General features: G+C 35.5%; 1 protein-coding gene across 6 annotated transcripts in view; it reads right to left on the reverse strand.

Moving 5' to 3' along the window:
- Window positions 1-23,117, reverse strand: part of LOC124541916 (protein diaphanous) — a 67,078-nt gene that overhangs the window by 22,306 nt on the left and 21,655 nt on the right. For 4 of the 6 annotated variants that reach the window (XM_047119841.1, XM_047119845.1, XM_047119842.1 and 1 more), the window contains 10 exons: window positions 9,821-9,994; window positions 9,115-9,216; window positions 7,327-7,523; window positions 6,155-6,320; window positions 4,721-4,861; window positions 4,241-4,349; window positions 3,503-3,617; window positions 2,315-2,443; window positions 1,142-1,272; window positions 55-221 (listed from right to left, as the gene is read on the reverse strand). In XM_047119841.1, coding sequence (XP_046975797.1) covers window positions 55-221; window positions 1,142-1,272; window positions 2,315-2,443; window positions 3,503-3,617; window positions 4,241-4,349; window positions 4,721-4,861; window positions 6,155-6,320; window positions 7,327-7,523; window positions 9,115-9,216; window positions 9,821-9,994 — 1,431 coding nt within the window. Of the gene's footprint in view, window positions 1-54; window positions 222-1,141; window positions 1,273-2,314; window positions 2,444-3,502; window positions 3,618-4,240; window positions 4,350-4,720; window positions 4,862-6,154; window positions 6,321-7,326; window positions 7,524-9,114; window positions 9,217-9,820; window positions 9,995-12,855; window positions 12,958-21,972; window positions 22,108-23,117 lie in introns of those variants that run through there. The other 2 variants (XM_047119847.1, XM_047119846.1) reach the window with 2 other exon arrangements.

The raw sequence follows: 23,117 nt of genomic DNA on the forward strand, positions 1-23,117 counted from the left end.
TTGAGTTTGAGTTTGAGTAATGGGCGATCACTCCGGTCTCGTGTCGCGGGGTACCTTGGCGATGGCGGCGATGTTGTGGTGCGCGGGGGCTGCGGGCGCGGCTCGCAGGCGCTCCTCCAGCGACGCGGCGCGCGCCTCGGCCTCCTGTCGGGCTGCGATGGCGGCCTCCAGCTTGCCGCGCAATTCCTCTACCTTACGCTCCTCCTCAGCGCGGGACTTCTCTGGAGACACACAACACAGCGTTAGTATTATTCAAACGTCGAATCGAAGCAGTTTTAGTAAAAAGTAGGCTTTTACAAGCACTTTTGAATCGTCATTTAACAACGATATTAAGTTAAACTACCAGCGCTTCGGTATATAGATTCTACCGAGAAGAACCGGCAAGAAATTTATTAGTTACTGATTTTGGGGACTTCTCTGGAGCCACACAACACAGCATTAGTATTATTCAAACATCGAATCGAAGCAGTTTTAGTAAATATAATAAATAATAAATAAAATATACCAAAATATCCTTTATTCGAGTATGCTTTTACAAGCACTTTTGAATCGTCACTTAGCAACTATATTAAGCGAAGGTACCACCGGTTTTATGGATATAGATAGTGTTATAGAAGTATAGTAGTGGTATATAGATTCTACCGAGAAGAACTGGCAAGAAATTTAATTTAGAAATTTATTAGTTACTATTTTTAAACATTTTAAGAAAACAGTCATTTTAGTTAATTACAATTATATATGCATGTAATATATCTTGCCGGGAAGTCAACAAACGCAATAACTTATGTAATATACATATGTCAGCGCGTATTTTGTAGTATAACTAGCGTTTGAAAAAAATTATTGTAGCCTAAGTTACTCTTTGTTATATTAGTTATCTGTCAGTGAGCCTTATCAAAATCGGTCCAGCCGTTCCATATATTAGCCGGAACAAACAAACAAACAGACAAAAATTGTGCATACATACATATGCATTGAATAAAAAAGGGCTATTTTAATATTACAAACAGACACTCCAATTTTATTATTTGTATAAATAACAGAAAACCCTAGCCTTCTCCAACTCCAATCCTATTGCGTTTGCACAGACTTTAAATGATAATCAAAAGACTATCACAATGAAACTATGGAAGGTACAAACCGATCAATCCATCGATGAGGGGTTGGACATCAATATTGAACCGCTGTGTATGCCTGAAATCTGGGTCGTAGCCGTTCTTGTGCAGGACAATTTGAGTTATACATTCCTCTATTAGTTTGTAATATGCTGGCCTGAAAAAAATACACACTGTATAACACTTTCCAACTCATATAAATTGATATATATATTTGTCTCCCTCATGATGTTCTAGTAAACAGATATGTCATTAACGAGCAAAAAGTGGAGACTAGAAAACGTCCTAATTGGGACGTTTGCCTTAGTAATGTAATAAATAAAATTATACGTTATAATACATCATAATTATGTAGTAATACGTTTTGCGTAATTAAAACGTCTAGTTATCCCTTTTACTTATTATTTTTATCAAGCTATCCTTTTTACTTGTAACGAAATGTAAAATAAACGGTCCCCGGCGCGGCACACTTTTTTACTGTTGTTTAGTATGGATATATCATATCTGTTTATTAGAATATCATTGTCTCCCTCAGTCTAAATTATTATTAAACGACGAAACAAATGCTGTTATAGTCACTTCCAACAGTAGGAGTACACAAAAATAAAATAAACTTGAATTTGGCATACTCACCATTGATCAAGATCTATATAATCTGTGACACTCTTTATAGATTCATAAATATATGGTGTTACAATTAAATCATTATTTGATCAATTTGCACAATTTGATGTAACATTAACCTGAATATAGATGATTTAATTGAATAGTAATTTATTAAAAAAAATCTCAATACAGAACTGTTTGCTACTCATAATAGACCAAAACTATTAAAGCAAACCGCATGAACAGTATCAATCTAAAATTTGCATATCTTTACTTGTTGTGCCATTGAAATAGACATATGAATATCTTTTTAATCATTACATAGTATAAAACAAAGTCGCTTACCGCTGTCTGTCCCTATGTATGCTTAGATCTTTATTACTCAACGGATTTCGATGCGGTTTCTTTAATAGATAGAGTGATTCGAGAGGAAGGTTTTTGTATACAATACACAGACAGTATAGTATAGAAACACTGATAATTTTAGATGTTTCTAATGTGATGTTGTAAGTAAATAAATTCTGTAGCATATTTAGTATCAGTTTTGCGCCCTTACGAAGTCAGGGCGGGTAGTATTAAATAATTCCACAAACCTTATTAATTCGTCGTCCCTTATAAATAGCAAGTGTTGCAGTATTGACAGTAGATAGGGCTCCGCTGGTGTCTCTACCACTAAGTTCTTAACTAGCTCGAAACATTCGTTTACGTCGTGGAAGTCCACTCTGAAACCAAAATAAACTCATTAAAAAAAAATATTATTAATATATCTTAAATACCTCACAGGGGCAGAAGATTACTTTACTATGTATCGGGATTTTATGTACTGGTATCCCCAAATACAATTAATTATTAATCAAAATGCACTTAGCAATATCGCTAAAGGCCAATAGCTCTAAGAAAACTAAAGAATTTTTCCGTAAAGATATTCACAATGGCTCGCAAAGCACATAGATGGGATCTCTATAGGCTTTTACAATATTTTCCTTTTATATTATATTTAACTTTTACATGCAAGCAATGCTTTCATATAATTAAAGGGATCACACATTTTAACTATGCTTAGTAAGTATCTTTTGTTGGATATTGGACCTTATATTATAGGTATTAGGTTTCAAAACGATAGCGATCACCTATATCTTGATTACTGTCTGAATGTTCCATTAATGTTGTATATTGGATATTGGACCTTATATTATAGACAATAGGTTTCAAAACGATAGCGACCACCTATATCTTGAATACTGTCTGAACGTTCCATTAATGTTGTATATTGGATATTGGACCTTATACTATAGACAATAGGTTTCAAAACAATAGTGACACCTATATGTTGATTACTGTCTGAACGTTCCATTAATGTTGTATATTGGATATTGGACCTTATACTATAGACAATTGGTTTCAAAACGATACGGACCACCTATATCTTGATTACTGTCTGAACGTTCCATTAATGTTGTACATTGGATATTGGACCTTATACTATAGACAATTGGTTTCAAAACGATACGGACCACCTATATCTTGATTAGTGTATGAACGTTCCATTAATGTTGTATATTGGATATTGGACCTTATATTATAGACAATAGGTTTCAACACTACCTATACCTTGATTACTATCTGAACGTTCCATTAATGTTGTACATTGGATATTGGACCTTATATTATAGACAATAGGTTTCAAAACTACCTATACCTTGACTACTGTCTAAATGTTCCATTAATTTTGAATACTAATGCATACAGGGTTCAAGTTACACTGGTTCCCCTCAACATACCGAACATCATCGAACTTGGCCAGGAACTCCTCCTGGTCGGCGGCGGCGTGCGTGTCGAATACGTTCATTTGTATGAGGCGGCCGCCGCCCTCCTCTGCGCCTGCGCGGAGCTCGTCTGCAAACACACTGATATATTAATTATCGTTGAACATTTCTAGTTACGCCTTACATGTGTGTTTAAAACCTTGCCACCATAAGAGGTGAAAGAAAATATCTTGTACTAGTCAATTTTTATGAGATCCACACACAAAAACAACAGCCTGTAAATGCCCACTGCTGGGCTAAAGGCCTCCTCTCCCTTTGAGGAGAAGGTTTGGAACATATTCCACAACGCTGTTCCAATGCGGGTGGGTGGAATACACATGTGGCAGAATTTCTATGAAATTTGTCACATGCAGGTTTCCTCACAATGTTTTCCTTCACCGCTGAGCACGAGATGAATTATAAAGACAATTATAATTACAATCTGACGAGATAAATTGTATTCTGTCAAAATATTGTGAACAAACAATATGATTGCAATTTAACGTATTAATTTTCGCTATTACACATACTGTGTTACAGACTCTGATACATACCTGCAGATTTGTTGGCGATTACTTATTTAACCATCAACTACAACATATATCGTAAAGGCATATGTATAGTCAGTGGTGCTTGCCAGTATTTCAACTCGGACATAATACGAATTATCATAATGCAGAATATACTTTTTAAATAAACAATATTGAACCTTACCTATCAGATCATAGAGTCCAGTTCTCATAAACTCGCTCCGTAAATGCATCCTGAATTCTAACTCCTCTGGTTCCGTGATGATCGCGTTCATAAGTTGCATGCAACCATTCTGATGACATGCAAAATTGAGTTCAATGATTTGTACATAAGGACTACTTTTCAAGATATACAATAAGAAGTTACGTACTTTAAAAACCCTATATACTTATAGCACTTAACTGATTTTGATCCTTCGAGCCGGATTTTTTTTTCATAGTTAAATAATTTTACAGTACACTAAATTATACTTATAACGTTATCTATATGTATATTTCATATCTTTATTTACTAACAATACTTGATATCCGATCATTTTAGATTTGACTACAAATACCTATTACATAATTACAAACATATTGAACGCATAGTTGTTATTTTCTCAACATTATCAATGAAATATTTAGAAGAAACTTTTAACCTTAACATAAAATAATACTTCACCTTCAAACTCTCAGGTGCCTTGGCGACCAGGCCTTCGATGATCGGCAGCAGTCTCGGCTTCCGGCTCGACTCGCCGGCCATCGTGATCGCTTCTAGAACCTTCTCGTGACCGTTCGGTATGAGACATATCGCAGCGAGTACCTGGAATTATTGTTGAGACATTTCTTAATATAGATAGGAAAAAAATGCTCGAAGGCTCTTTTCGAACTGATAGAGCCATCTCCATTCCTTTATCGGACAACTGGGCGCAGACAGAAGTTTCATCCATTAATTGTTGACATACCCAAAAGTCGAACTAAACGATTTGTCAGCCCTTTTTTGGTAAGAGTCGCTAAGATTTGGAACGACCTGCCTGCGTCTATTTTTCCTAAGTTCAACTCCGGAGCATTTAAGAGTAGAGTGAACAGGTTTCTTTTGGATGGGCGTGTACCACCTTCGTCTTTATCTACACTTTCCATCAGGTTTTCTTGGTGGTAGGGCTTTGTGCAAGCCCGTCTGGGTAGGTACCACCCACTCACCAGTTATTCTACCGCCAAATAAGAGTACTCAGTATTGTTGTGTTCCGGTTTGAAGGGTGAGTGAGCCAGTGTAACTACAGGCACAAGGGACATAACATCTTAGTTCCCAAGGTTGGTGGCACATTGACGATGTAAGGAATAGTTAATATTTCTTGCAGCGTCATTGTCTATGGGTGATCGTGACCACATACCAACCTATACCATAAAAAAGGTGAGATGGAAGACAAACGCCTATTTCATATAAATATGTAAAAAAATACATAATAATGAAAAATATTTATTACATGGGCATCGTTTGGTAATAATTAGTAGATATGGCCCAGTGTTTAGAACACATAACTCTGAATAGAAGATATCTTGTTCAAATTCAGGTACCATTTGTATTTTCACTGATGATTATTTACAGACTTTATATTATACTAGCAACGCGCCCTGGCTTCACACATATACTATTTATATTGACGTACTAATAGCACTTGATAATAATGTAGCTTTCTACCAGTGGAAACATTTTAGGATTTTATCATTAATTCCGAAGATTACCCCTTACATACAAACAAACTTAAACTCTTTATGATAATAATATCGCTGAGAGTCGAGATGGCCCAGTGGTTAGAACGCGTGCATCTTAACTGATGATTGCGTGTTCGAACAAAGCCAATCAGCACTTAAAATTATGAGCTTAATTTGTGTTTATAATTCATATCGTGCTCGGCGGTGAAGAAATACATCGTAAGGAAACCTGCATGTGTCCAATTTCCTAGAAATCCTGCCACATGTGTATTCCACTAACCCGCATTGGAACAGCGTGGTGGAATATATTCCAAACTTTCTCCTCAAAGGGAGAGGAGGCCTTATCCCAGCAATGGCAAATTGAAAAGCTATTGTTGTATAATAAATATCATATTCGTAGTACCTTAGCTGCTTCCAAAGCACAATGAGGTTTCCTGGCATCCAGACTCCTGGCCAGGACTGGTAGCGCTTCTCGACACTCAAACACGGCACGGATACCGACTGTGTTGTTGAGAATCGCTGAGAGACACCGAATACACTCATACTGGACGCGGTCGTAACGGGAATCACTGAAAAAAAATACAAATCGAATATTTGGATGAATATTCGAGATCGTTGACATTTAAAAACAATTTGTATTTGACAATACAAAAAATAAAGTGTCAATTATTGTAAGCAGTACATATTGTGAATTTAAAAATGGTTATTTATCAACGAAAATTGAAAATAATACTTAATTTATTAAAAAATCCACAAAACAAAAATGTATTTTTTAAACGTTTATCATGTGACACAAAAGGCTCCTTGAGAAGATTGGCCGGGATTATGATGAAGTCACTTGCTTGTTCTTTGCTTGAATAATATATGTACCACAGATTAAAATACAGGCGAGTGACGTCACCGAAACCATTGCAGCGCCATATTGTCCAAGTAGCGTTTTCACGCACTATTTAAATATGATATTTTTCGGCAAATATGTAAAACGAGATCAACTCTTACTGGGTTCCTTAACCTCTACTTAATAATATAAAATGTATTTTTAAAACCAGTCAAATGGCCAATTAAAGAAAATCGTTGTCAATGTCATTTAATCGTTTAATCCTTACCGATAAAATCCACTGCCACTGATAGCATGTAAACGCAATATCAACATTATAATGCTAATCCTATACAAACATACATATAACAATTTCAAGCATTTGTATCTATATACATATATATAAACTATTAAGGCTAGACCTGAGATGGCCCAGTGGTTAGAGCGCGTGCATCTTAACCGATGATTTCGGGTTCAAACCCAGGCACCACCGCTATATATATGTGCTTAATTTTCGTCTATAATTCATCTCGTGCTCGGCGGTGACGGAAAACATCGTGAGGAAACCGGCATGTGTCTAATTTCATTGAAATTCTGCCACATGTGCATTCCACCAACTCGCATTGGAACAGCGTGGTGGAATAAACCAAACCCTTTCCTTAATGGAAGAGGAGGCCTTATCTCAGCAGTGGGAAATTTACAGGCTGTTACTTTACTTTTAATGGTGATCAGTTAAATGATATCAAAATGATACTTACTTGGTATAGCAGACATTGAGGGTGGTCAGGAGACTCTCTATGCCCTTAGTGCCGAACTCTTCGATCCAGGACAACGGATTGTTCGTCAGAGCTATCCTGAGGTTCTCCAAACAGCTGTGCAGTTTACCCACAGACAGCTCAGGCTGGTTCAGATATGATACATAGTCGGATGGTTTCTCGAACTTTGATCGACCTTCCTGAAAATAAGTTCATTATAACAACACATAATTTATTCTACGTGTTTGAGATAATCTTATAATTTTATTAATTAATGTTAAAAAAGAGTAACTACTGAGTTTCTTGGCGGTTCTTCTCGGTAGAAGAATTTCCTAACCGGTGGTAGCTTCACTTAATTGTAAAATGACGATTCAAAAGTGCTTGTAAAAGCCTACTTGAATAAAGTTTATTTTGATTTGATTTGATTATTATTGAGATCATGATTTGTTCGTTTGGCTTTGTGGTCACCAATAAACCGTTGGAGTTTAACAATAATACTCAGTTGTGTTTCAGAGTGACTGGTGTGTTATCCAGTGTAACTACAGGTACTGGGGACATAACATCTTAACTACTCAGGTTAGTGGTGCAGTGACAATGTAAGGAATTGTTAATATTCCTAAGAGTGCAGATGTCTTTGGGCGGTTGTGACCACTTACCATCAATCAGTCCATCAAACTGCCTTACAATTAAAAAAAACAGATGTTTTTCTTCATCATATACAGACAACAGAATAAACTCTCACCCCTCCCAACTCTCACAATACTAATTTTACATAATTAGCATGCACGATGAACACGTGATAAATCTTTGAAAAAATAAACTTAACAAAATAATCTAATTCCGTGTTTTTTGCTATCGCTACTCTTAGTGATCTCTCGCACACAAGATCAGAAATTGAGTTTGAGTTTGCCATCGTCAGTATATAGATCTCAAACACTCGTAAATGTCTTGAGTATATAAACCTATAAGATCAATTGAATATAAAATACAACATACGTGTGAGTGGTACACACACAGGCGACCCACCAATAAACATACTCACATAAGACAACACTACACTACATTCAAATGCAAATATAAATACACAAACCTCACACACACATAATCAATGCGAAACAGTTCTTGACATACGTACATATGATATGTATGTATATAACACAACACCGTTTCACTCAACAACTTAGAACCACTTTAATTTAACTTCCTAAAATTCCGATAACAACGAAGCGACATATTCTCACGACACCATAATTAATACAACAAATCATTTCATATCTCCACCAATAATTACATGTCAGTTCAAGGTCAAAGTTGTTTATTTATCTTACACCTCCTGCCATATATATACACATATATATTGGACAACATCACATACATTACTCTGATCCCAATGTAAATAGCTAAAGCACTGTTATGGAAAATCAGAAGTAACAAAGGCACCACAAACACTTTTTTTTCGCTAGAAAAACGCTTTATGCGCTTCCCCCACGTGATGGAAAGTGGAGGGGTGTGTGGGACTTTGTGGGTTTCAGGTCCACCGGGTTTACCCACAAAAAAACCAGCGGTACCCTCTCCGTCATTCGACGATCGTTTACGCATGCTACCGTGACAAACACTCAGACCCAAGACAACATAGAAAACTAATGATAATCTACATCGACTCGGCCGGACGAACCCGGGACCTCGGAGTGGTGTCCCCCTGGATACCGGTGTACACACTACTCGACCATGGTCGTTATTGAAACGGACATAAATTTGACCATATTTAAAGATTTTTAAATCAATACAAACCTGTGCGTTGACAAACTTGTAAGCGACCAGCATCTTCTTCTTCTGATCCCTGGAGTATTTCCTTAGCGGTTCCTTTTTCTTTTCGCCGATGTTCATATCGGTCTGAAATATTATTATAGCAGGTTCTTAATAGTGTTATTTAATCCGGTAAGATTATATCTTAAACAGTCAGAACAAAACGCTTAGTAAAGGTACCATTCTCAATGTATTCAATGGTAGTTTCACTACAATATATTTAATTAAATCTTAATACTTGGTGCTAGGACTTTGTGCAAGCCCGTCTGGGTAGGTACCAACGACTCATCAGATATTCTAGCGCCAACCAACAGTACACAGTATTGTTGTGTTCCGGTTTGAAGGGTAAGTGAGCCGGTGTTACTACAGGCACAAGGGACATAACATCTTAGTTTCCAAGGTTGGTAGCACATTGGCCGTGTAAGGCATGGTTAATATTTCCAACAGCACCATTGTCTATGGGTGATGGTGACCACTTGCCATCAGGTGGCCTATATGCTCGTCCGCCAACATATACCATAAAAAAATATTATATTCACTGTGGATTCTCAAAATGGCGTTAATTACGTAAACGAGACTGTTGTCGGTATTTTGGAAATCAAATTATATTAAAAATAAGTAGTTACCACCTAGGTACCACCAGGTGGCCCATACGCTCATCTGCAAAACTATAGCATAAACTAATACTTACGAGCATTTCCTCAAATCTCCGCTCGAGCTGGTCGTCATCTAACGCGTCTATCTTGTTGGTGTACTCCGCAGCGGGCTCGTCGTCCTCCGCGCGGGGCTCCGCCCTCGGGACTGTGTCGTAGCCGCGCTCGAGCCCCGCGCCCGCCTTCTTGGGCCGCCCGAACCATGTGTCCAGCTGGAAAAAGAAATTATATATAGGATTTTAAACTAACATGGTTATTTTTATTATTAAAGTTATTAATTTCGGGATATTTACCATGTTTTTTATTTTTGTTCGGTGGAGCTCGATATTTCGACATTGTCTACGAATGTCTTGTTCACGAGACACGACGAGACAGACTGAGACAGTCTCTCAAAAATAAAAAACATGGTAAATATCCCGAAATTAATAACTTTAGTAAAGAAATTATACATTTAAAAAAACTTATTTCCACGGAACTTTGCATTCAGACATTTTTGTTTTCATAAAATTAATTACATAATGCATAACTGATAAACATTGATTACAAAAAACTAATAAATTTCTTTTTTGAGCCGAAATGGCTCTGTGGTTGGTACGAGTGCATTTTAACCGATGATATCAGGTTCAAACCCCGGCAAGCTGTTCCAACCCGCATTGGAACAGCTTGGTAGAACATGTTGCAAACTTTCTCCTAAAGGGAGAGGAAGTCTTAACTCAGCAGTGGGAAATTTAAATGCTGTTGTTATTGTGGTTATACATTTCTTTGTAATACAGCTATATGAAATCCAAGAATGTTCGCCCCTAAACAAAGTAATTTATATATTTAGTTATTTCTTTAAATCCAATATTTTTTTCATCAGCCTGACCCATAATTTGAATAAACAACCTCCTTCCTGCACCCTCATAAACAAGTCCAACGCAGTTATTCTCGGTGAGTACAGATTTTACATTAGAAGTAAGTATTACTAGTGATGCTAGTATATAATGGACGTCAATAGCGCAGTGATTTAAAAGCCGCCTGCGTAATAAAAAGTCACAAGATCGTTCCTGATCACTTGAACTATTGTCGTATCACCAGCTTTAAACGTAAATAGAAATATTAGTAATCACTACATATTATAAAACAAAGACCCCCGACCACGTCTGTCTGTCTGTATGTTCTCGATAAATTCCTAAACTACTGAACGGATTTTCATGAGGTTTTAATTGATAGACAGAGACTATTCATGAGAAAAGTAAATAAATAAGTTGAAATAGAACGACAATTATTAAACATATCGGAAAAAAAACAATATAAATAAAATATATAAAATAAACTTATGCTCTGCGCGAAGCCGCTAGGCGCTAACATCTTATAATGGATCCTTGCTTCTGTATAATAAAACGAAAATCAAAGATCTCGTTTGGAAAGATAGAAAAAAAATCAGATATAAATATAAATATAAAAATTCGAACGAAGTCGGTCTGGGTTGCTAGTTTAATAAATAGATTCTACTTCGTGTCTCGACACTTTTATCATGGCCTCTGAATAAATTGTAAACGTTACGACAGAAGGAAAGAATGCCGTGATATCATTGTCCCTTTTAAGTTGGAATTTAATAATAATAAACATTTGTAATATAATATTGAACCGGTATGGCTCAGTGGTTAGAACGCGTGCATCTTAACCGATGATTGCGCGTTCAAACCCAGGGAAACACCGCTGAATATTCATGTGCTTGATTTGTGTTTATCTCGTGCTCGGCGGTGATGGGATACGTATTCCACCAACCCGCATTGGAACAGCGTGGTGAAATATGTTCCAAACCTTTCCTCAAAGGGAAAGGAGGCCCAGCTGTGGGAAATTTTTTTGTATTATAATAAATAATAATTGTATTTTTCGAAGCTATTATATTTTATCACATTTAATCTTGAGACTTTTGTCCTACACAGATACGTCAGTACCATTGTCCCATTTATTATCTAAAGCTTTTTAATAGAATTCCAGGAGCATAGCAGATTCTGATAAAGTATTTGCTAGAATACTCTGAACCGATCCGATATCGAACAGACATTCTTTTCGATTAGTTAAAACTTTAAAAGTAACTTTGTCGTTTCGTTCGTTTTTTCTTTTTCTGATCATCATCATTACAGCCGAAGAAAGTCCACAGCTGGCCTCCCCCAAAGATCGCCACAACGCCCGGGCTTGTGCAGCCCGCAACCTTCACCAGGTTGTCGGACCATTTGTGGGGGGCCTAATCACACTGCGTCTTCCGGTCCGCCTCTTTATGGTAGCGGTCATGGTAAAAGCGGGGTAGGGGGTGCTAAGAATCCCCGGGAGAGATCCAGCTACCACGACCGACGAAGGCTGGCTCTTCTTATTATTGACTTATTATTTATCTTTTAAAATGCTTCATAACATATGTCGCTATCACGATCTAAAGATTTAAGTTAATTAGTTATTAAGGATATAGCATTCATTATAATTGTATGTCACTAAATTTTTAACCAATGGATCAGCTTGAGGTTTCATTTCCTCTAACAGCTTCAGAACGGTTCTAATAAGTGGGGCAGCAAAGAGAAATCCGGTTTTCTTTTAAATTAAAAATACCTCTGTGAAAAATATTACATTTTTATAATTTCTCCCCAAACAACGTCGGGACGGGCAAATGGGCCAACTACTTAAATTAATATTTTAAGTCTCCTGTGTATGTAACCACTGACTCACTCACACTTCAAATTGGAACACAGCAGTACTTTGCATTGTTGGGTAGAAGCGTATGATCAATGGGTGGTACCTACCCAGGCATACTTGCAAACAGCCCTACCACCAAGCAAAGTCACATGTTTTTTTTTTATATAATAAAATTCTAGACAGTTCTTCTCGATAGAAAAACCAACTCAGAAATAAAATGTCAATCCAAAAGCACTCTTAATACAACACGAATAAAGTATATTTTAAATCGAATTAATCAGTTCTTCCCGATAGAAAAACAGACTAGGAAATAAAAATGACCAATCCAAAAGCACTCTTAAAACAAAACCAATAAAGTACAAATTCAAATCTGATTACGTCACAAAAAAAAACCACATACCGAAAACGGCGATCTCTCCCTAACATAATCACCGACAACTTTGATCGTATCCATTGTTTACGAGATCAGTTATATCATCGCAACAAACAGACATTCGCTACTAAAGCTGATGTCATACTGGAGACAAGATCATCGCAAAACTGATTCTATCTCATTTAGATCATTATTATTTTGAGTATGCATTATTTTTAAACATCGCTATTGATGTTAACTTGGCAGTAGGGACTACGTTTTGCGAGTGAGTCATAAGTTTCACAAATATAAGGCTGATGTCGTAAGAGAAGCGAGACGATACGTATAGCTTAACAATAAACAAACCGTACGCTGTATTATATGCAACTAGCTACCCGCCCCGGCTTCGCACGGGTGCAATACTGATACTAATCACATTACAAACTTCTAAAATTATCAATGTTTCTCTACTATATTGTTCATGTATTATCTACATAAACCTTCCCATCGAATATCTTTATAAAAAAAAAGCATTAAAATCCGTTGCGTAGTTTTAAAGATTTAAGCATACAAAGGGACATAGGGACAGAAAAAGCTTTGTTTTATACTATGTAAAGATTTGCAATTAGCTATACTATGCTACTAATAGTTCTAGATTAACATATATTTATGTATACTTATAAAATAACATGCCCTAACTTGTTTGATGTCAAATTGTTATAGTTGGCTTGTCCTTTTGTGATTGGAAAAGTTTATATATCGATCTTTATTCTAACCGTGATTTAAAAGAGGAATAAGAATTATATTTATAGTTAAATATCATATGGAAAAAGCAGTATAGAAAAGGTCAGTTTAGTAAGAGTTATTTTTTTCTAATTGGGCATTATTATCTTGGGAAAAGACAAGTCGTGATACTCAGGCCCAAATTGGAGCTTACTTAATAGCTCAAAATAAGTGCCTATTATAAATAAATATAAATATATAAATAAATATAAACGCCTTCTGTAAGGCCGGCGGGATAACATTGAAAGACAAGTAATATATCTTTTACTCACAAATAAATTCAAGCCTTTAAAATAAGTGATATGTATAGAAACCACCCATTCATTGTCAACTGGACAAATTTTGTAACACTATTTTACCGTACCATCAGCTAAAGCCATACCTAATCGTTCTCCAAACTCGTCAAATTACCGTTTACCATAGAAAATGGTACCAAACCAACCAATCTCAATTGAGAGTTTAAAAATAAAAGAACACATTCTAAATTCAAAATATTAAACATCATGAACACACATAGCTTGCTATAGCATATCTCTGCAATAAACGACTAGCCTTACATTACAGAATCGCCGAAAATAAGGGTTGCGTATTATACTTCTCTTAATAAAAATTACGTATAAACACATTAATGTGTTTTTGTGTATAAATCTATACTAATATAATCATTTCTAATGATGATTAGTGAAACAATGATAATATAAATGTGTTTGCTTGAACGCGCTAACATTTAAAACCTGTCAGATTTGAAAAAATATTGATAATTTGTTCAAACTTACAATAAAGCTAGCTTGAGCCCCAAGTAATCACATGGAAATACTTTTTTAATGATAGACAACTGTATCTATTGGCAATGAAACGATCGCCTACTGGAATTATATTTCATTTCATATAAATTGTTTATATAATTATGTGAGACAAAAAAAACCGCTTATTTTCTTTCGCCGGTTCTTCTTAGGTCAGGGTATTTTTTTTTTCCGAACCGGTGGTAGTGTTTCAATTGACCATCAATAAGAAAGTGTAATACTTCTATATTGATTAAAGCAATTTGAGTTTGAGTTTGAAAAAAAATAGGCTACGTAATATACGCTAATATGCGAGGGTGCAGTGCTCATACTAAATATACTAGAGATTTTGTTTATTTAGTGAGAAAGAAATGTTTATTAGGACACGAAAATAAAAAATACATATTAACGACATCACATTAGAAACATCTAAAATGATCAGTGTTTCTTTACTATATTGTCCATGTGTTATAAACAAAAACATTCCTATGAAATCACTCTATCTATTAAGAAAGACCTCATCAAAATCCGTTGCGTCATTTTAAAGACCTAAGCATGCATATGGACAGACAGCGGTGAGCGACTTTGTTTTATACTATATAGTGAAGACGCACGAATGTTTATCGCGGGTGTAGCAAGTAAATAAAAAGAAATATTTTTACAAGCTGTACACCTTTAAGGATCCGAGAAAGCCTAGTTTAAATTAGTACAAGCGTTACTGAATTTTCATGCGCCTAATTTGTATTTATAATTATTCAGCCGCGCACTAAAAAGAAATGAATTGTTATTTTTTTTATGTTTCGTTTCATCTTCCGAGTTTCTTTCCGGTTCTTGCCGGTGGAATCTACTTTCCGAACCGGTGTTAACTTAACATACTATAAAAAAAAAACTTAAATGACTTTTCAAAAGTGCTTGTAAAAGTCTACTTGAATAAAGTATATATTGATTTTGATTTTGATCTGTACTTATATTATAAGTATGAAAGTAACTCTGTCTGTATGTCTTCCACAACCATACCGCTGGACCGAATTTGATGAAATTCGCTATGAAGCAAATTTGAACCAAGTCCAAGGAAGGACATAGGCTAATTTGGTTCTGTCTAACACGTAACAACCAAAGCCCTTAATTACGAGAGAAGCCACAAACGACAACTACTTTTTTATGGTATAGATTGGCGAACGAGCCTATGGGCCACCTGATGGTAAGTGTTCACCATCACCCATAAACAATGACGCTGTAAGAAATATTAACTATTCCTTACATCGTCAATGCGCCACCAACCTTGGGAACTAAGATGTTATGTCCCTTGTGCCTGTTACACTGGCTCACTGACCATTCAAACCGGAACACAACAATACTGAGTACTGTTATTTGGCGGTAGAATAACAGATGAGTGGGTGGTACCTACCCAGACGGGCTTGCACAAAGCCCTACCTAGTAAATATAGTGTAGAAAAACTGATAATTTTAAAAGTTTCTAATGTGATGTCGTTAATAAACAAATTCGATGATTCGTGCGAAGCCGTGGCGGATAGCTAGTGTTGATTTAGGAATTAATAAAATTAATATTTTAACTGTATATATGGAACCTATCAATACCATTGTCAACGCTAGTCCAAGGAAAGTCATACAAAAGTACCAAACCATCTCTCAAACATTAAAATAGGCAAATTTAGACTTTATTCCCATCACATAAGGTCTATAAACCAATTTATAAACTATGAGGAAAATTTGCAAGGATCTTTAATGATATACGAATGTGACCTCTACACCCTTGTAATAAGACTCAATTATAATTGAATGTCGTTGAATATTTACACATGCCGTATTTACTGATGACGATTTCAAGGTCGTTGACATTGACCCAAATGGTGCCATATGACGCGTATAGATTTGTAATGAAATATATTCGATGAAATTCAAAATCCCTATAACATACAATCTTTACATATAGCTGTGTTTACAAAAATACTATATATTTGCAAAATTCCAAAACTAGTATTATTGTTTTGTTTTTTTATTTCATTAGAATCAAGTTCAAGAATATTTGTTAGATAGCCCGCTTATTGCGAGGGTTAGGCTTAAGGTTATAATATAATGTCGAGATGACCCAGTGGTTAGAACACGTGCATTTTAACCGGTGATCACAAGTTTAAATCCAGACAAGCACCACTGAATATTCATGTGCTTAATTTGTGTTTATAATTCATCTCGTGCTCGTCGGTGAAGGAAACCATCGTCAGGAAACCTGCATGTGTCTAATTTAATAGAAATTCTGCCACACGTGTATTCCAACAATCCGCATTGGAACAGCGTGATGGAATATTTTCCAAACCTTCTCCCAAAGGGAGAGGAGGCCTTGGCCTATCAGTGGGAAATTTACAGGCTATCGTTTAGTTTTAGCTGTTGGCCAGGCTTTATGCACAAAAACGTAGCCTATATCCTTTCTTGGGAGTTCAAACTAGATTCGTACCAAAATGCATCAAATACGATACAGCGGTTTGTCCTTGAAAAGTCACAGACAGGCAGACAGAGTGACGTTTACTTTCGCACTTATATAATATAAAAATAGATAGTAATTAACACATAAGATACACGTGCGCTAGACCGGCATGTTAATGAGTGAATACATTTCAAACGCAGGAAAAGCTACGATAAACAAACAGCTTCGACCTTGAAATGACGCGACGTCATTGGTCGAGATCTGAAATAGCTCATTGGACTCATTATGGATTCGTGTACAAAATTTTCGATTACAGTCGTTTCTGATACAAAACATCAAGACCAGTATTTTTTTTAAAATAGGAGGCTTTCCTTGTGGAGAACACTATCATGGGAGATTCTGGATGGGAGAGACTGGGACAAGAAAGATACGTTAACAAAAGTTTTGCAACTTAACAGACTTGACAAAGGACTTAACAGTAAAAATAATTAATGGGTATAAGGAGTTAAGCGGTACAGTGATATATTGTAAATAAAGATATATTAATCGAGAAAAGTAGATATATTCTGTAAGAAAAAAGTCTAGTCGCAACACAGAACTCGATCATAAAAAGTTTTAGACATTTTTGACTTTAAGAACTACAATTTGGTCAACCGTGGAGTTTTACGTTTATTCATCATCACGTCAGCCGTAAGACGTCCAATGCTGAACACAGGCCTCTCCCAATGATTTCCACCTTGACCGGTGAGTAGCGGCCTGCATCCAGCGATACCCCGCGTACTTGACCAGATCGTTTTTTTACTCCAGGTTTTCCGTTTACTCAACCAATTTTCAGGAATTTCGAAACCTATGAGAAGACTTTGTTTTGACTTAATTTCACTGTATGTTTTTTATACAGCTATATCGTTGTTTTATAGCCAGGCAGTAACTTGCTTCCGCAGTCTAAAATTAATTCTTAGTTAAATCGTAAGATAAATAGGAATCAAGAATCGTCTTTAATTTCTGGACAAGAATGGCTGGAAATCTTCAAAATGAGACCATATCCGATCTATTATGTGCAGCTAATTAGTATCCCATAATTACTGGGATAAAAATTTACTTACACTATTAATAAAGGATCGAAAAAACGTCTCACTTCGACTTTCAAGATTTCACGCATGAGATTCGAAGTGAGTCCTTACATGCTGAAAAGCATAAGTGTTATTATCAAATAATGTAGCAAAGCTGTTTGTGAATCGCATGAAATATGTACATCTGAGGTTAGTATATCTCAATTCCTGCTCTTGGTTTAGTGTATTGACATAATTAGACATTCACTTGGGTAGGTACTCACTCATCAGATATTCGACCAATCAGACGCACAGTATTGTTGTGTTCCGGTTTGAAGGCTTAATGAGACAGTTGAACCACAAGCACAAGAGATAATATTTCTTCCCCCAAAATTGTTGCCATTTTATTAGTTAATATTCCTCACAGTACTAATATCCACCAACCCGCATTGTAACAGCGTGGAGGAATATGTCCCAAACCTTCTCCTCAAAAAGAGATGAGGCCTTAGCCCAGCATTGGGAAATTTACAGGCTGTTGTTGTTCTACCAACGTCCATTGGCATTGGTGCCCTTAAAAATCTTCTTGTGGCGTGTATATGGTAACATACATATATATATATATATATATATATATATATATATATATGTATATGGTAACATACATATATATATATATATATATATATATATATATATATATATATATATATATATATATATATGAGTCTATATTCCTAGTACGTATAAATATAGATTATGGAACTCATAAATGGAAATAACGTTCAAGCGTCACGTTTCACGTTAAAATTGTAAAATTTATATGGAAAAAATGGCAATTTACGAAATACATTAACTTTTATCTTTGCTATTAAACGATGAGACATATTAACTGTAATACTTAACTAACATAGTAAAACTTATACCAGAAGGTTACATTACCATACATACTAGCGACCTTCGCACGGGTGCAATACTGATACTATATATACTACAAACATAGAAACATCTAAAATTATCAGTGTTTCTTTACTACATTGTCTATGTATACACAAAAACCTCTCGAATCACTCTATCTATTAAAAAAACCGCATCGAAATCCGTTGCGTGATTTTAAAGATCTATGCACGACACATTCTTAATAATAATAATAATAATTAACAGCTTTATTGCACACAGAAAATAAACAAAATACAAGAAAAACCTTAAAATCAAAATTATACAAAAGTATGCAAAGGGCGGCCTTATTACTAAGTAGTGATCTCTTCCAGGCAACCCTACTGAAAGAGACTTACAAGAGAAAACATAGTGGGCTAGTGCATTAACAAATTAAAAGTAAATATACATACATACAAAATACAATAGGCAATACAACAGACAGGTGCGAGCATACTTAGCTGCTAATAGTGAAAGGGTTAGAGGAGGTTTAGTTTATTGACAGGTAATGCAATTTAACATTTTTTCTTATTACTTCTTATAACCAGGGGGGGGGGGGGCAATTAACGAAAATAGTCTTAGTAGTAAATGAATGGTCCCATAGCTACGTATCGCAGTTTCACTCACTTTTAAACTACTGACAAGCGTGCACGTTTTTCCATATATTTTTTACGATAGTAGGAAATACTATCGTAAAAAAATATATGGAAAAACGTGCACCGCTCTCAAAAAAAATAACAATCCTACGTTCTTACGAATGCCGCTGCGATAGTTTACATTCAAGTGACAAGGAAATTATTCTGTTTCCTTGCAAAAAAAACGACAAAAAATGTCCAAAACGTTTACTTTTAAGCGTTCTGAATACATTTTCAGGCATTGTAGTTTATTGCAATGAAAAACACGTTATTCGATTATTTTTTTGGCCATGGCATATATTTTATTAATGGATTTTGTTTTTTTTTATATATTATTAAAAAGGCTTTACAACCAGTAATAAATATACTAACGCATTAGGGCACGATATTTTAAAACTAGGAAATCTCTTTTTTATGCTATAGCTTGGAGGAGGAGAATATGGACTATACCTGATAGCCCATATTCTGCAGTGGTCATCGACGCCCATAGACCATGGCGCTGTAAGAAATATACATTCCTCACATCAAAACAATATGTTTTTTTTAAAGGTCTATATTTGGGGATTCCATCAGGTCTATCGTAAGCCACGCACGTAAATATGAATATAGATAACATATAAGATTCGATAGTTGTAAAAGTAACGTTGTCAAAAGAATTACAAAAGTGGTCGATTCAGATAGCCTGTTTGCCTATTTGCCAAACAATTATAGTTAAATCAAATAACTCCATCGACAATAGTTACGTCAATCTGTTCATACAATGAAGGATTTGACGTCATCGACGTTTCTCATTGGACGAGCTCCAAACTTTGTATGGATGTTTAAAGTTAATTTTATGTACAGTCAGAGTAAGAAAACCTTCGTCAGTTTTCAAATTCATTCCTTTATCAAGTCGTAAACTCTTAGTACCTTTTGAATCTAAACATCGAATCACTACGACGCAATATGTTACTCTCGATCGGTAAAGCAGATTATCGCTCGTACTGAGCACGCGATAATAGATCTTAAGGTGACGAACCTTTTCCTACTTGGTGGTAGGGCTTTGTGCAAGCCCGTCTGGGTAGGTACCACCCACTCATCAGTTATTCTGCCGCCAAATAATAGTACTCAGTATTGTTGTGTTCGGGTTTAAAGGGTGAGTGAGCCAGTGTAACTACAGGCACAAGGGACATAACATCTTAGTTCCCAAGGTTGGTGGCGCATTGACGATGTAAGGAATAGTTAATATTTCTTACAGCGTCATTGTCTATGGTGGAGACCACTTACCATTAGGTAGCCCATATGCTCGTCCGCCAACCTATACCATAAAAAAAACTTTAATCAATTACGTTGATAAACTTTGCTGAAAATAAAAAGCTAAATTGTGTTCGATAACTTATTTCGATTAACATCTTCAGTGTTTACCAAACACAAAAGTACCTACAAGCAAAATAAACAACATTTGACCTTGAATTGACGCGTTATCATTGGTCGAGAGCTTGAATGATCTATGATAATCACTATGGTTTTCGAATAAATTTAATTATTAATGTCGGAGAAATTATTAATGAAACTTTGGGAGCAAACTTAAAGTGAATATACGTTGTTAAATGGAACGATGTTGTATTACATCTAAAGATGACTTTTTTGTTTTTTCTTATGACATAGGTCGCAGCATATGAGCAGGAGGCTCACCTGATGGAAAGTGACTACCACCACCCAAGGACATATGCAAAACCAGGGCGCTTGCAGGTGCGTTGCCGGCCTTTAAGAAAGGAGTACGCTCTTTTCTTGAATGTGCCCATGTCGTATCTTCATGTCGTCTTGACCATTTTTGGCGACCAATCTCAAGGGCGACCAGCTAACTACACAGGACATATTATTGTGCACAAATGCATGAGCAAACATAGGTGCACTCTTTCTTTTTATTTCCTTACTCTTATAATCCGATGGAAACGCTGAACTTAGATGCAGGATCATTAACGTGCTTTCCAAGGCACGGGAGAGAAAAGCATTCAGACACCAGGCTGTTACTTTTACTTATTTTACCAGAGCAAAGCCAAGTAGTTTGTAACACATATTTACAAATATACAACTTTTTGGCGTGGTTGTTGAAAATAATTTTGAGTTTTTTTTTAATGTAATATGTAGGCAGACAATACCCAATGATAAGAGGTAATATTTTTAAATTTCCATGAAAGATAGTTAATTTTGTTTTAATGTCATTGATAAGGGCCTTTCTAATGGTAATTGGTCACCACAGTCCAAAGACATTGGTGTTTTTCCAAAATATTAACCATACCTCACAACCATACGTCACAAATCTTCGGAGCTAAGATGTTATATCCCTTGTACCAGCAGTTACACTGGCTCACTCACCCTTCAAACCGAAATACCTACCCAAACAGTCACGCCTAAAGCAAACCAAATTTCGCACAATAATATTTACCAATCAAGTTATAGCAGATAATTATGTAAATTCATAATCAACAACAAACATTAATAATTAATTGCAATTAAATTCATACAAGAAAGACTGCGCAAATTAAAAAAAAAACTCACAGCAAACATATCCCACATTGCATCCATTATGAAGAAAACTCGAAACTCGATTCGAACATCACTTTACAATTCACTTAAAATGAAAACAATGGTGACGTCACAACTCGAAGACGTCCAGTTATTACGAGTCACTAACGAACACTGCATGTGTTGTTAAATTAGTATGCGCCTTCGCTGATTAACCGTCCCCATTCATAGTATGGGACTGAATAAATATAACAAGATATATACTATACATGTATATATCTTGTTACATTCGTTTCAACCGACTTTAAAAAAAGGAGGTTCTCAATTTGACTGTATTTTTTTATGCGAAATACTAATAATTGTTACCACGATAAATAATCGACTTTTAAATTACTTATTACAATAAACTTAAGAGAACTTGAATAAAATTTAAAATAGGGTTTTTTTGGAGGCGATTTTTTTTGGTAAAATTTAAGTTTATATTAGGGATATTTTAATTTGTTTTAAACCTGGATACGAAACTGTGAATAATATTCTTCGGTTTCAAATACGATTATGAAGTTCGTTAGAATTATCCGCTTTTTTTCTGTTACGAATTCTAAATTAGATTATTTAGAAATTTGGGATAAAGCTACATTATTCCTAAACGCTATATACCCATAAATTACTTTTACATCATAGCATTTTATTTATTAATAAATTCAACCCGAGTAAAGTCACGAGACGCTAACTAGTACAGTATAAAAGTATTCCATCTCATACATAACATAGTAAACTAATTACTCATATACTTTCAACGACTATAGATAAAGCACCGGCGCCGGGGCACAATAAATTGATCACGGTAATGACATAACCTCCCGCATTTCCATCTAGAGCTAGTATACGTGTCTCTTTTCGACACAGTGGTCATATATATCTTCATTCCTTTCCCACACTAACTGATGACCCATTTGAGGATTAATTTTAGGTTAAATCTCCTACTGGTCAATCAATATATGTTTATATTTTTTACATAGTATATTGCTAAAAAGATTTGCACGTGTGGTTCTTGTACAGTCAGAGCAAGAAAACCTATTCCTTAATTTTCAAAATGATTCCCTTATAAAGTCGTAAACACTTAGTACCTTTTGAATCTAAAACACTAAATAGACAACTTCAAATAAAATTAAACTTAC

The sequence above is a fragment of the Vanessa cardui genome, chromosome 29, assembly GCF_905220365.1.
Source record: "Vanessa cardui chromosome 29, ilVanCard2.1, whole genome shotgun sequence".
NCBI lineage: Eukaryota > Metazoa > Arthropoda > Insecta > Lepidoptera > Nymphalidae > Vanessa > Vanessa cardui.